This window comes from Bos indicus, chromosome 19 (genome assembly GCF_029378745.1).
Source record: "Bos indicus isolate NIAB-ARS_2022 breed Sahiwal x Tharparkar chromosome 19, NIAB-ARS_B.indTharparkar_mat_pri_1.0, whole genome shotgun sequence".
Classification (NCBI taxonomy): Eukaryota; Metazoa; Chordata; class Mammalia; order Artiodactyla; family Bovidae; genus Bos; species Bos indicus.
The window spans coordinates 35,565,495-35,579,921 of record NC_091778.1 but is presented as its reverse complement, the minus strand read 5'-3'; the positions used below and the strand labels follow the sequence as shown (position 1 = coordinate 35,579,921).

Here is a 14,427-nt window from a genome sequence, read left to right as displayed (position 1 = left end):
AAGTTGACGCGGACGTTTCCGGGTCACGCGGCACGACAGCTCGAGTCATGTGACACCAAGATGGCGGCGCCGCGGTAGCTGGATCCGGGTTGTGGCGTCCGAGGAGCCGTGACGGTTTCTGCCTTCGGGCCGTGGGAGTCGTCACGCTTGGCTGGTCCGTGCCGCAGCCCGCAGCCGCGCACTGGGCAACTGTCCTGAGGTGGGGCTGTTGCCGTGGTGGTGTGCTCGGGGGAGCGCCGGTGACCTCGCTGCGGGTGCCCGCCGCGGTCGCGGGAGGAGGCGAAGGGCAACCAGTCTCCTGGGTCTTCCTGACCTGCGGAGTTCCTGGGGTCTCCTGAGGCCTCCGGAACCCTTGAAGGAGCCACACCTTTGAGGGGCTGCGAGAACTCGAACCTCCGGTTTGTGATTGGCAGCCTCGGACCCCTGAGGACGCAAAGAAGACTGCTCCGCAGGGACTTTGCTTCCTCCTCCAGAGGCCTGGCTCCCCCGCGTTGGCTACCTCCGCATCTGTTCTACTTCCTCTCCATGTTCTTCCCATATACCTGAAAATATGATCAGCGCCCCTGACGTGGTGGCCTTCACCAAAGAGGACGAGTACGAGGAGGAGCCTTACAATGAGCCGGCACTGCCCGAGGAGTACTCGGTGCCGCTCTTCCCCTTCGCCAGCCAAGGAGCCAATCCATGGTCCAAACTGTCCGGGGCCAAGTTCTCTCGGGACTTCATCCTTATTTCCGAATTCTCTGAGCAGGTGGGACCCCAGCCCTTACTGACCATCCCCAATGACACCAAAGTTTTTGGTAATTTTGATCTCAATTACTTCTCTTTGCGGATCATGTCTGTGGATTACCAGGCCTCCTTCGTGGGGCATCCTCCTGGCTCTGCCTACCCCAAACTGAACTTCGTGGAGGACTCCAAGGTGGTGCTGGGTGACTCCAAGGAAGGGGCCTTTGCTTACGTGCACCATCTCACCCTGTACGACCTGGAGGCCCGCGGCTTCGTGAGGCCCTTTTGTATGGCTTATATCTCGGCAGACCAGCACAAAATTATGCAGCAGTTCCAGGAGCTCTCAGCTGAATTTTCCAAAGCATCAGAGTGCTTGAAGACAGGCAACAGGAAGGCTTTTGCCGGGGAACTTGAAAAAAAACTGAAAGATTTGGATTACACCAGGACAGTGCTACACACGGAGACAGAGATCCAGAAGAAAGCTAATGACAAAGGGTTTTACTCATCTCAGGCCATCGAGAAGGCCAATGAACTGGCCAGTGTAGAGAAGTCCATCATCGAACATCAAGACCTTCTAAGGCAGATACGCTCATACCCTCATCGCAAGTTGAGGGGGTCCAGTTTGTGTCCTAGGGAATCGGAGCACATCCAGGATCCGCCCAGCCAGGCAGCCACTACCTCTGACCCTGAAGAGTCTGCTGACACCGACCATTATGCCTGCAGACCCTCCTACACCCCGAAACTCATCAAAGCAAAGTCCACCAAGTGTTTCGACAAGAAGCTCAAGACCTTGGAGGAGCTCTGTGACACCGAGTACTTCACCCAGACCCTGGCGCAGCTCCGCCACATTGAGCACATGTTCAGAGGGGACCTTTGTTACCTCCTGACCAGTCAGATTGACAGAGCACTCCTGAAGCAGCAGCACATCACCAGCTTCCTTTTTGAAGACTTGGTGGAGGTCAGCGACAGACTGGCTGAGAAACAGGAGAGCACAGTCTCTAAGCCCCATCACTACAGGCCGCCTTCTGAGTCTCCAGAAGACTGTTTGGTTCCTCAAGTATTAATCAGCGTGGGCTCCTACAAATCCAGTGTGGAGTCCGTGCTCATCAAGATGGAGCAGGACCTTGGGGATGAGGCATCAAGGGAAGCGGCCGTGATGGAATCAAGCAGTTTTGACCCCCAGGAGAACTTGGACTACCTGGAGATGGACATGAAAGGGAGCGTTAGTAGCGGAGAGAGCATCGAGGTTCTGGGCACAGAGAAACCCACCTCTGTGCTGTCGAAGTCTGAGAGCCAGTCCAGCCTCACAGTGCCCTTGAGCCCCCAGGTCGTCCGGAGCAAGGCAGTCAGCCACAGGACCATCAGCGGGGACAGCATCGAAGTCCTCAGCACCTGCCCCTCTGAGGCCCTCATCCCTGACGACTTCAAGGCCAGCTATCCAAGTGCCATTAATGAGGAGGAGTCCTACGCAGAAGGCAGCCAGGGGGCCATCCACTTCCAGGCAGGCATCAGCCCACCGGAGGCGGGGGAGGCCGAGGAGGGCAGCTCGGGCCTCGCTTTGCTGCAGACAGATGCCTCCTGCTGCATCGGGAGGGAAGCTGGTGCTCTGCTGGTGCCGCTCTCCACCCCAGGCCACACACTCTCCGATGAGGACGGGGTCGTGAGCGTTCCCCCACAGCGCTACCGGCAGAAGGACCAAGGGTTCCATGTGGACTTCTCGGTGGAAAATGCCAGTCCTTCTTCCCGAGACAATAGTTGTGAAGGCTTCCCTGCTTATGAGCTGGACCCGAGCCACCTGCTGACCAGCCTAGACGGCAGTAAGACCAGCCTGGATGACCACTCCGATGCCACCAGCTATGGGAGCAGCGTAGCCTCCACCAGCTCCGACAGGACTCCCTCCTCCATGCCTCCTGCTGGCCCCTCTTCCGAGAGGCACAAGAAGAGGGCAGGCCAGAACGCCTTAAAGTTCATCCGCCAGTACCCGTTTGCCCACCCAGCCATCTACTCCCTGCTCAGCGGGAGGACGCTGGTGGTCCTGGGGGAAGAGGAGGCCATGGTCAGGAAGCTGGTGACTGCGCTCTCCATCTTTGTCCCTGGCTACGGCCGCCATGGCAAACCCGTGAAGCACTGGCTCTCCTCCCCTTTGCACATCACGGACTTCCAGAAGTGGAAGCTTATTGGCCTGCAGAGGTAACTGGTCACGGGGTGGGACAGGCCCTGGCCGTAGGAGATGAGCTGTCAGGTGGCCATCCCTTGGGGTGAGGTTCATGGGTCCTGTGGGGGGCCCCACACCAACTCACTGTGTCACTTTGGGCAGATCCTTTCCAAAGGGACTTCGGTTGCGAAGTGGTTCCTGACCCTGGTCTGTACCTTGTTGTATCAAAACTGTTTGGGAGCAATTTCTAGAATCACAGGCTCCTTGGCCCCACCTGCAGAGATTCTGATCGGGTTGGCTTAGGGTATGAAGTGGAGTCACGTGGTTTGCAGCAAGGTTTGGGAATGACTGGACTTCTGGATCTCAGGTCCCTGCTGAGTCTCTAGTTCACACTATGGTGTAAATGACTGAGGCGAGGTCTGGGTCTTAGGAGGGTAGCAGTGCTGGGAAAGGCAGCCTTCCTGGCTCCCCCTCCACTGTCCTGTCGGCTGTGAGAGCCGATTCCTCCACCTCTTAAAAACTCTGTCTCCACTTCACTCCCTTGTGCTTTAGCAGTTCCTTTTGGGGTTTTCCACTCTGTTTGTCTAGCTTGAAGGACTCCTGTCCTTGAATGTGCTCTGGGCTCAGCCTCCTCGCTCCTCTCCCCAAACCTGCCTTTGCTCACCTGCAACATGCGGGCATTGAGAGGGGTGATAGCTGGAGTCCAGTCCCTGGACCATAGAGAAGGGCATGCTTGAGTTGCTCCCTTGCAGTGGGCACCCAGGCAGGGCCCTCCTCCCTTCTGGGGAAATAGGAGGGTTGCATCACTGAGCAGTCATTTGCCAGGTGTTTACTGAGGCTGATAAGTGGCAGCCACTGTGCCCAAGGCTGGACTACAGATGTGTCCACAGTGGGGCATCCCTGTGACAGGCTGCCCTGCTCCCACTCCAGCTGTGACCTCTCCGTGGGCTGGGTGTTGGGCCAATTGTGTCTGATCCCTGTCTGCTGCTCTGATGTCCACGGGGTGAAGACCTGCCCTGAGGAAGGTAGGCTGGGTGGCAGGGGCAGAGCCAGGCCCTGGCCCCTGGCCTTGGAGTCATGGAGGGTTCCTCCAGGAAAGTGGGAGACCCGTCAACAGTGGCAGCTGAGACCTTGGAGGTTGTCTGATGACTCGTGCCGTGAGCCCTCCCTCCCAGAGCTCCCGAGTGCACAGGGGTTGAGAATTGGGACATGTGCCCCCAGAGGGTCCTGCTTGGGTGTGAGCCACAGTGGACAGGCTGGGGGCCTTGCCCTCCAGGGCACCTGTCGCTGGAGGGTTGACCGAAGGACCAGGAGGAGAGTGGGGACTGGGCTTGCTGCGGCTTCTCTAAAGGTGTCCTGGGCAGTGAGCAGCAATGAGGTGGGGGGCACTCTGAGGGGATGAACCAAGGCTAGGGCGGGGGTCCTGCAGCTGCCCTTCAGAGCAGGAAAGGGCTGCCCCCTGGGATGCACGTTGAACCTGGGCCCCAGGGGTGCTCAGAGCTGAGGTGGGTGGTGAGCCAGGCCGGCAGGTAGGTTGGACACTGAGATACGAGGCAGGTCGAGGCCCCTGAGGGTCAGTGCTAGAGGGTCCAAGCAGAGGGTGCCTCTGTGTGTCCACTGCACTTGGTCCCATGTGCTAAGTCAATATGGAATCTGAGAGCTGGACCCAGGACAGTCCCTACCCCGCCTCCCCTGGCACTCCTTCCCTTGCTGAGCGAACCCCACCCACCTTCTTGCCTCTGACATGCAGGGTGCTGCATGGGTTACAGATCCAAGTCTGCAGAAGCTCCTGGCACCACACTGGTCAGCACCAGGCTCGGGGTAAGGGCCAAGCGCTGTCCTGAGCACCCCGGACTTGCCCTCTGAGGTGACCCAGTAGCTAGGACCAGCGTCTGCCTCACAGACAAGGCTCAGAAGTAAAGGGACTTGACTAGGTAACAGAGGAAGAAACAGGTGCACACGGAGGTCAGGGAGGCTGGGTGAGGTTTGAGTTGTCATAAGCCAGGCACAGCAGAAAGGGCCTGGTGTTCAGGCAGAGCAGAACCTGCCCCCCCACTGGAAAGCTTGGCATGGCTGCAGGAGAGTCCCCAGGGAACTAACAGCTGGGCCTCAGAGACCAGCAGAAAGCGGTCATCAGGGCTTCATGAGCCACACTAGGATTTGACCTCCATCATGAGGGCTGAGGAGCCGTGAAGATCTTCGCGACCACATTTGCCTTCCAGAGAGCACCAGCGAGTGGGGCTGGCCGGGGCTGGCCTCTTGAGAGGGGGCCCATCCCAGCTTCTGCCCCCTGACCTTGATCTGTGTGTTTCAGGGTGGCATCCCCCGCCAGTGCCAGTGCCCTGCACGCCCTGAGCCGCTATAGCCGCTACACGAGCATCCTTGACCTGGACCGGAAGACCTTGCGCTGCCCGCTCTACAGGGGCACCCTGGTGCCACGGCTGGCGGACCACCGTACACACATCCGGCGGGGCAGCACCTACTTCCTGCACGTGCAGAGCATGCTCGCACAGCTGTGTGCCAAGGCCTTCCTCTACACCTTCTGCCATCACCTGCACCTGCCCGCGCACGGCGGTGAGGCCCCGGAGCTGGCTGCCAGTCGCCAGGCCAGCTTCCTGCAGCTGACACTGGGGCTAGTGCATGAGGACGTCAAGGTGGTGCGGTACCTGGCGGAGCTGCTGCGGCTGCACTACACGCAGGAGCGGCGCGGGACCAGCCAGCCTGCCCTCAGGTTCGACTACGTGCCCAGCTTTCTGTACAAGATCTGAGTCCAGCCCGCCTCGGTGACTGAGACCTGTGGCCCAGGGTTGGGGAGGGGTTGGCATGACTGAGCGGTCCTCTGAGCTGTTTGGACTCCTGCTGTTGTCAGCGGGAAGGACACCAAGGCAGCAGCCATGGTTCCCAGGTGCCTCTGGGCAAGGGTGGAGGGCCTGGCCCTCTGGCAGTGTCCCTTGGAGGAGAGTGGTTGGCGTCAGGCCCAGAGGCTGGGACAGAAGAAAGTCTCAGTGGTGGATTAGGGCAGCGGGGCAGAGCCCATGTGGAGGACCACGCTGGTTGCGGGCAGGTTCTCTGGACACTCACACAAGCAAGATCAGGGGGGCAGCTGTTGCTTGGAGGACACGGGAAGCAGGACGAGGCTCTTCACTCGGCTTCGTGGAGCCGCCCTCTCAGGGAGGCTCCTGAAGGCACCCTACCCAGGCCTCACCTCCTGACCAGGCATGGAGGCGCCTGTCACTGGGCTCTCCAGTTCAGCAGGAGTGAGCGGAGTCACTGGCACCCAATTTTCAGATCTGTTCTCGGGGGTGGGGAGCCCCGGAGACAAGGCCACGGGGTTCCTCGAGGAAGAGCCAGCCCTGTCCACCCCCCTGGCCAGATGATCCTACTCTGTTCTTTCAAAGGGTCTGCCGACAGGCTGGAGCTCAGTTGGCAGAGGTCACCCCAGTCCTCACACCCACAGCAAACCTTTGCAACCACTTCACTACCTCGTGGGGTGTCACGGGCCTGGCGGCCGCTGGGTCCTACTCAGCCAGCCACCAGGCTGGGGTCTCCAGGAAGGCTGTGTGGCAGTCTCAGTGATCTGCCTCAGGGGCTGTGCTGGCCTGGAGCGTGGGCACCTTACGGCAGCTTGCTCTGCTGCAGCCCCCCCCCCACCCCGAGTCCCCCACACCTTCACCCACCAGGACCCCCGAGGCTCTGACAGTTACCCCTGATGTATATAGATGGGTGGTTTTTGCAATCTTGAGACTTTTGTACCTTCTTTTCCTCATGCTGTTTTTCCTAAAGTAGAGAGAACTCTTGGTGTTACTGCTTTACGTTTCCCCAAATTGTGATAAACACACCTGAACCAGCCACAGTGGTTGCTCCTGAGCATGTGTGTGCAAGTCTGCTGGGGCAGCATTCCGTGTTGTTGGCTCCATGTCACCTCAGTCTGGTGGCTTCTCCCTGCCTGGGCTTCTGCTCAGGGCCTCCATTCCCGCTGGAGGGCTGGTCCTGCTCCAGAGTCTGTGACTGAGGCCCCTTGGGGGCATTGTGTCGCCTTGTCTTCTCGGCTGTGTACCTGTGCTGTCACCTGTGTTCCCCCAGAGGCGTCTCCGGGGATGGCCCGGCAGCTTTTAAATGTGCAGTGTGGGTACAGGCAGGAAGACTGTCCTCCTGTTACTCCCCACTCCCCGCTCCTCGTGTTCTGAGGCTGCTTTGTTTCCAGGTAGGTGGCTGATTGTGTCTACTTGGGCCTCCTGGGACATGAGCTTTTGTGACACCTTACGTCGAGGGAAGATTGGTGGGCCATGGGGCTCCAGTGACCAGATACAAGGTGATCACTGGCCCACCTGTTTTGTTCCTGGGCCATCAGCATGGACTCAGCAGTTCACACCTCTTACTTGGGAAGCTGGGAGGGGCAGCAGGTCAGTCACACTGGCCTCCTTGAAGCAAAAGTCCAATTCTGGAGAGTATTTGTGCAGAAGCTACACCTTAAGTGGTCAGGAGACCCCCAGGGTGTGGAGGGCAAGCCTGGCTGGTGTGAGCAGGCCTGGCCATGGGGCAGCCACAGAGTGGGCACCCGGGAGCCAGTCCCTTGAGCTGTGTCTTCACTTAGAAGTAGCCTTTGCTAACTAGTGGTTGAACTCCAGCATTTAAATGTTGGTTAGACGCCAGCTCTGCAGTGTGGCTGTTTCACAGGCTTGCTTGATGGCAAGTATGTTTCTCTTCAGAGGATCTCGAAAGGGAACCAGGCTCTCCCTGCCCTGCCACAGTTCCGGAACCTGCCAGAAGTGTCAGACGCACCCAGTCTGAGCGATGGTAGCCTGTGCAGCAGCTCATCTTGTTTGCTCTGTAATAATAAGTGTTCAAACACCAAGACACTTAAGAAATCAGGGTGTTAGCACCCCTTGTTCAGTCCTGGTGTCACCTTGGAGGCCCAGGCACCAAAACCTTGAGGTTGGTTTCAGCTTCACTTCCAGTCTGTTACGTGCACCGCGCCCCCCTGCCACCACCTTTTTAAAGTAGTCCAGGTTATGAAGAACCTGCTCAAGCTGGCAGTTAAGAGATTTCCAGAAGCTCCACACCCGCCGAACCCTTTTACAGCCCCTGGGGGGCTTGCTCCTTCAGTAGAAACTGATCCCAGGTCATTTCCCAGTTGGTTCTTAACATCTTGTTTTAGGTCAGTTACCACCTGCAGAGATTGTAAATTTCACCCCCAAACTAGTGACAAGTCACAGGAAGGCTGATAGATTCTCCCCCAAGTGCTGCTGCAGCTCATGACACGTCCCCAGAGGCCAAGCAGTCCAGACGACCCTGCACACAGCTTGCCGCCCCCTCCCTGGCCTGATGTTGCCTGCCCGGCCAGCTTCTCCACTCAGTCCATGATGCTGCCGCTGCCACATGGTCTCCACACAGACAGGAGCCCTCGGCTAGTGGACAGCCTTTCCCATCTCCCTAGAGGCTTGAGAAAGTGCCTTGGCTCGTGCTGTGAAGCAAACCAGCTGGCTTTCTGGCTTTTCCCCAGTGTTGTGATAGAAACTGCTAAAACTGAAATTTTAAAGAAAGACAGCATTAGCAGACAAAGCATCAAATCTCTACTTCTGCCCAGAAGGAAAACCAGCTTCAGCTAGGGTTTGAGCACACTGGCCCTACCTGAGGAGGTTTGGTTACCACTGCTGTGGGGAGGAGGGAGCAGGCGTGTGGGGTGGGCGTGCGGCAGCCTGGGGATGCCCCTTTGTCTCAGGCCGGGCAGTATGACGACCCCACAGCCTCCAGAGGTGGCGGCTGCCCTGCCCGCTGCGCTGGAGCCCCCACCCACAGCTGCGTTCAGGCCACGGTGAGAAGCATAGGGCGTGACCAAGTCGTATTTGTCACTTTTTTAAAGGCTATTTTATTATTGCATGTTCCTTGTCATGTGTGAGTGTGGGTCCCCCGGGTGAGCTGTGGGCACTGCAGGGTGAGAGCACGCTGCACATGTGTGTGCCCACAGCTCTCGGTGTGGCTACACCAGTTTAACCAGTCATGCCAAACAAATAGTATGAAAAGTGTACTTTTTAAGAAATTAATTTATTTGAGTTGAGATATTTTTGAAATACAAAAATTGGTTGTATTTTTTAAAACTATAATTCTTGTAGACATCCTGTGGTTAAAAATTTGACTGTGCTTATTAAAAATGGTCATCTATGTTTTGCACTTGATATTTGTGGAAAATAAAGTTTCTCTGGGAAGGTGACCTCTGGTTTCCTGATCAGGGGAGGGAAATGGTCGTCTGGACCTTGGTGGCTCCAGACTGGCTTCCAGGGTTGCCCATTCCAGACTGGGAGAGGAAACCACAAACATCCCCCTCCTCCCCAGGTGTGAGAGCCGGACTCCCACCTAGCCGGGTGGCACCTGAACAAAATCATCTGACTTGGGATTCTGGTTGAAAGCACAGGCCAGGATGCTCCTTCCTCACTCACATCAGAGCTGAGCCCTTGTCTGGTGTCATAGCAGCAGCTCAGTGCTTCTATTTGTTGCAATGTCGGGAAGCCCAGGGGATCAAGATGCGGTAAAGGTCCCAGTGTCTTCCCAGTAGCTGTGCCCACACTCATCTGGATAATTAAGGTGGAATGGCTAAATTGTATTCCATTTTCCCATGATAACTGTATTTGAAGCTGCAAGAAGGTGAGGTTCAGATTTATACTCCTTCATAACTTGTCCCAGAAGCTTTAAATGTTGATTTGTGCAGCAGGTAAAAAAGGTAGCAAATTCTGAAAAGAGGCCTTTGGGAAGGCCTGTGTGGGGCCCACAGGGTGCTGGGTCCTTGGGCAGGCAGGCACTCCTCTAGAAGCCAGGCAGGCCAGGCAGCGGGAATAGGGTGGCGAAGCTCTCCACCTCTGCCCTGAGGGCCGCCACGGCCCGCTGGTGCTCCTCGGCCCCTGCCAGCTTCTCCATGAACTCCTTCAGGGTGGCCTTCACCCCTACGGCGTCCTGGATCTGCAGGGTCAGCTCTATGCCTGTGCCAGCGAGAGACACCACTGCCCACGTGCCCAGCAGCCAGCCAACTGCTCTGCCGTCCAGGCCCCAGTGTGTGCCTCCCACCCACGCCCGCCACCCTCTCTGCCCATGTATTCTGCTGGGCGAGGTCCTGTCCCCTGGCCATCACCGGCCCTGACGAGAGCAGTCCTCCCCCGCCATCCCACAGCCCAGCATGGCCAGCAGCCATGCCTCCCCCTCACCTCTGTGAATGAAATGGGCGACCTTTTGGAAATCTTCTTCCAAGAGCCCTCGGGAGGTCAATGCTGGGGTCCCCAGGCGCAGCCCACTGGGCCGTAGCGCACTTTTATCACCTTCAAGATAAACAGGCTCTGTCTTCCACTGACCCCCCTGAACCAAAAAGGGACGCATAGGCAAAAGGAATGGGCCTGAAGATACCACTCAAGCAGACACAGCCCAAGGGGGCCAGAGCGGAAGGCAGAAGCCAGGAGGTGGAGCCAGGTGTCGGCTGCACTACTTTAAATACCAGGAAGTGGCCTCCTGGATGTGGTCCTTGCTCCTGACACCAGGCATTCACATCTGCATCTGAGATGCATCTCCCACATCTTACTCATGAGCCGCTGAGAAATCCAGTTTTCCAGAGGGCCCCCACCTCCCGCACCCTCTCCTGCTCTGTCCTGGGCAGGCTCAGTGTCTCATCAGAGGGGGCAGGCAGCGGGGGAAAGCCTGGCTCCTGTCCTACACAGCACATCTTGTCCCCAGAGCAAGTCACCATCAGCCCCAAGAGGTCCAGACAGGAGAGGACCAAGGATGCTCACCTGGGCAGGTGTTCTTATTGCAGGCAATGGAGCAGGCTTCCAGCACCTTCTCTGCCCTGCCGCCATCTGTGCCTTTGGAGCGGAGGTCCACGAGGATCAAGTGGTTGTCAGAACCCCCTGGAAACCAGGTGGGAGACATGGAAGGTGATCCTGTGCTGAGCACAGGGATCCCTCTTCCAAAGAAGTGGCAGGGTGCAAGGGGGCTACAGCAGGTGAGGTCAGGAAGGTGACCCCACCACGTGTCCTGCAGGGCTGTCATCACCTGCTGAAGACCCAGGGCCTCAGGGTTTGAGATGAAGCACAGAGTAGTTGAGAAAGGGAACCGGAGAATGCAGAGGGGGCTGAGGGTGTATGGCCAGCCCAAATGGCCCATGGCTGCATCCCAACCCACCAGCTCCCGGAAGCCTGTCGGGGTGACGACCCCCCTTGGGAATTTCCCACTTGTCTCTAGATCCATCTTCAAGGCTCCCTCTAAGGGGCCTCAGGGCAGCGGGCAGGGGGCAATGGAGGTGCCCGGGTAACTGGCACGTCATGTGCTTTACCCCTAATCCTGCCAAGGTGATTGTATCTTCAAAGTGGTGTAGGTGAGGGTATGGAAGAACTTTCTAGAACAGCCCCTGGCCTCCCAGGCATCTCTCAAGCACGTGATCTTCACTGTGAATGAACCCTGCATAATCCCCAGCCACTGACTTCAAAAATGGTCATGGCCTAAGCTGACCCTTGGCCCTCGACCCATCCTCCTACCCCTACCCTCACTGCCCCTAACTCCAGTAGTCGTGTGGCTTTAGGAACCTCAGATGCCCATTTGTAAAACAAGACCAGTGATTCGCAAGGATGTTTCAAGGTTTGAATCCAGAGGTCATGTGTCCAGAGCTGGGACTCCTGAGTCACCCCAGAGCTATGGCCACCTGCCCAGGCCACGACCTACTGCCACACCTGGACGGAGATGGGACGAGGAGCAGGGCCACCCCATGGGCTCACTTCCGGCTGTACCTGTGACCACTCTGTAGCCCAGTCCCATCAAGGCCTCGGCCAGAGCCCTGCAGTTGGCCACCACCTGGCGCTGGTAGGCTCTGAATTCTGGAGTCATGGCCTGCTTCAGAGCAACCGCGACCCCTGGCAGGAAATGAAAGGCAGACCGTGAGTCAAAGAAACACCTGTCTCCACTCAGGCATCCAAGCTTCTCAGTGTCACCAAGGCAGGGTTACATCTCCTCCCAAATGATCCCATTTTAACCCTGCCGTTCCCTGGCTGGCTCTCCAGACCTCTCTAAACAAGAGTTTTTCAGGCAGCCCCTGTCCAGCATGAAGTTCCAGACTAAGATCGCCATGGGAGAGCGGCTCCCTGTCCCCAGCAAAGTGGATGTGGGACATGCTTCACTTAGCTGCCACTGCTTTGATGCGAAGTGAAGCAGCTTTCAGAGCAGAGCAGGGGAGAGGAGTGGCCGATCCACCAGTTCATCCAGGCTCCTCTGGATTTGTTCCATCCCAACGGCTGCTTAAAGGGGCACCAAAGATGGAGGAGGATGCAAGCTACCTGCCCGAGTCCTGGCACAGGAGCCTCCAGTCAGCATGTGGAAAGGGCTGGAGTGGCCAGTGGATGGACACCCCACCATCACAGAGCTGGGGCACCTGGGCGCTGAGCTGGGAGTGTAAAGGGAGCCACCCCGCCCAGCCCCAAACCTAAAACTCGCCCTTCACTGCTTCCTCCACATCCCTCCTTGCAAACACTGGTTGAAAGGGAAGTGACACCTTGACCCCGGCTCCTCCACCAACTGCTTTTCTCCAAAGATGGAGAAGTAACTCTGAGGTCATCACAGATTCTCTAAGGCTTGTGTACCACCAGAGAACTGCTTCTGCCTGGGGTGGGGTGGGGTCGTGAGCAAGGTGGGGACCGGGCGTGGGGGGTGGGTAGCAGCAGGGAAGCCATGGGGTAGGGTGCATTACCAGCAATGGCGTGGTTGTGGGGTCCCCCTTGCAGGCCTGGGAACACAGCAGAGTTGATGAGCGACTCCAGGTTGTAGCGAGTCTCTCTGCCTGTCTTGGGGTCCACACTGCGCACTCCTGGATGAAGGACAACATGGGACATGGGACAGGCTGTCCCCTCTGTCCTCTCCCTGCCTGGACACAGACCTGGCCCAGACCCCACTCCTGGAGCTGACACTGCAGACCAGGGAGGGTGCTTGCTCCTGAGGGGTCAAGGGAGGGGGAACCAAGCTTTAGAGATTAAAGGAAGGATGAAAATATCCCTCCATCAAGACAGGAACAAGGAGTACACCTTCGGCAGTTTCTCAAAGAGCCGTCCAAGATGATGCCTCTGGAGGAGATGGGGCTCACTGGGCCAGAAATGGGAAAGAAGCTTCCTTTCTGAGAATAGTTAAGGATCAGGGATGGGAGCTTCCAGCATCTCCACTGAGCTTCTTGTGAGCCGGGAACTGCTCTGAGCAGCTTCCCTAAATTCATTCATTTAATCCTCACGACAGCCATCCCAAGGGACAGGCGCTATTGTGATGATCCGGAGGTGAGGAAACAAGGCACAGAGGGGCTGCACAACTAGCCCAAGATCACACAGCACTTCTGTGGCAGAGCCAGGCCTTGCTCTGTGACTGGGTCAGTCAAGTACCACCAACGTACAGCAGGGAAACAAATGTCTCCCAGGTGGGTGGGAAAGGCTGCTGGCCTTGGAAAGCTTAAAGCAGCTGGGGAGGGGCCTCCAAGGAGCAGCAGGGCCCTGGAGGCCCAGTGGGCAATGGTGTGTCCAGCCCTAGCCAGGGGCTGGGCAAGGGGGTCTTTCAGGGGTCAAAGAGACTCGGTCCCCAGAGTGGGTTGTCTCTGTTGATGGAGCTTAGTCACCGGTACCATCTAGGGCTGAAGGACCGTGGGACCCTCATCTGGCTTCTCGGGAATGGAAACCCCAAACAAAGGCTCCGTCATCCAGACCCCTCCCCGCCCTCCTGCCCCACGACCTGGACTGCTGTGCTCTCGCCCCCGGCTCTTCACAGGACCCCGACCCCCCCCAGGGATAAGCGCACCCTTCCTGTAGAAGATCATGCCGGCGCGGCAGCCCCGCAGGGTCTTGTGGGTGGTGGTGGACACCACGTGGCAGTGCTCGAAGGGCGAAGGCACCACGCCGGCCGCCACCAGCCCACTGACATGTGCCATGTCGGCCATGAGGTACGCCCCGTTGTCATCAGCGATCTTGCGCAGCCGAGCGTAGTCCAGGTTCCGGGAGTAGCAGCTAGTCCCTGAGATGGCAAGGGTGATGTGGAGTCACCCTTGGAGAGACCTTGGCTGGCAGTCAGCTCCAGTACGAGCAGAGCCCCTGCCCCGCCCACCCAGTGTGCCTGCCTGAAAGCCGGGGCTGCTCCCTCTAAGGTTCGAGAAATCCCATCCGTGCCAAAAGCAACCCTGTCCTCTGCTCCTGTGTCACAGGATCGGGGGGACAGTTTCCCCACTGTTACCACTCCAGCTCGACAGGGGCCAGTGTGTCCAGATGCTTCTGGAGAGCAGGGCAGTACTAACAGTCCCGAGAGAGACGGAGATACTCAGACCCGAGCAGCCCGGCTGCACAGCAAAGCCAGCAGGGACCAGCACGTGGTGGAAGAGCACACCTCCCGTGTGGGGGCTGGGGCCCTGGCCCGCTCTCACCAGCAATTATCAGCCTCGGGTGGAAGAGGCGGGCGTTCTCCTCCAGCTGGTCGTAGTTGATGTAGCCGGTATCGGGATTCACCTGTGGATGTCACAGAGACTGGGCTCACACTGCTCCCTCCAGCCACAC

The 14,427-nt window shown here is 58.0% G+C and overlaps 2 protein-coding genes across 6 annotated transcripts in view; one reads left to right on the top strand and one right to left on the bottom strand.

Moving 5' to 3' along the window:
* The first annotated feature begins 57 nt into the window (after window positions 1-57).
* Window positions 58-9,054, top strand: SMCR8 (SMCR8-C9orf72 complex subunit). Its single transcript, XM_070773175.1, has 2 exons — window positions 58-2,913; window positions 5,193-9,054. Exons 1-2 carry the CDS (start codon window positions 551-553, stop codon window positions 5,644-5,646), a joined length of 2,817 nt encoding a protein of 938 aa, XP_070629276.1. The 5' UTR covers window positions 58-550; the 3' UTR covers window positions 5,647-9,054.
* The window catches only part of SHMT1 (serine hydroxymethyltransferase 1), a 28,569-nt gene continuing 23,046 nt past the window's right edge, over window positions 8,905-14,427 (bottom strand). For all 5 annotated transcript variants that reach the window (XM_070773176.1, XM_019980834.2, XM_019980835.2 and 2 more), the window contains 7 exons: window positions 14,298-14,379; window positions 13,682-13,894; window positions 12,597-12,713; window positions 11,644-11,766; window positions 10,651-10,767; window positions 10,075-10,185; window positions 8,905-9,852 (listed from right to left, as the gene is read on the bottom strand). In XM_070773176.1, coding sequence (XP_070629277.1) covers window positions 9,680-9,852; window positions 10,075-10,185; window positions 10,651-10,767; window positions 11,644-11,766; window positions 12,597-12,713; window positions 13,682-13,894; window positions 14,298-14,379 — 936 coding nt within the window. In that variant the 3' untranslated portion in view covers window positions 8,905-9,679. The remainder of the gene's footprint in view (window positions 9,853-10,074; window positions 10,186-10,650; window positions 10,768-11,643; window positions 11,767-12,596; window positions 12,714-13,681; window positions 13,895-14,297; window positions 14,380-14,427) is intronic.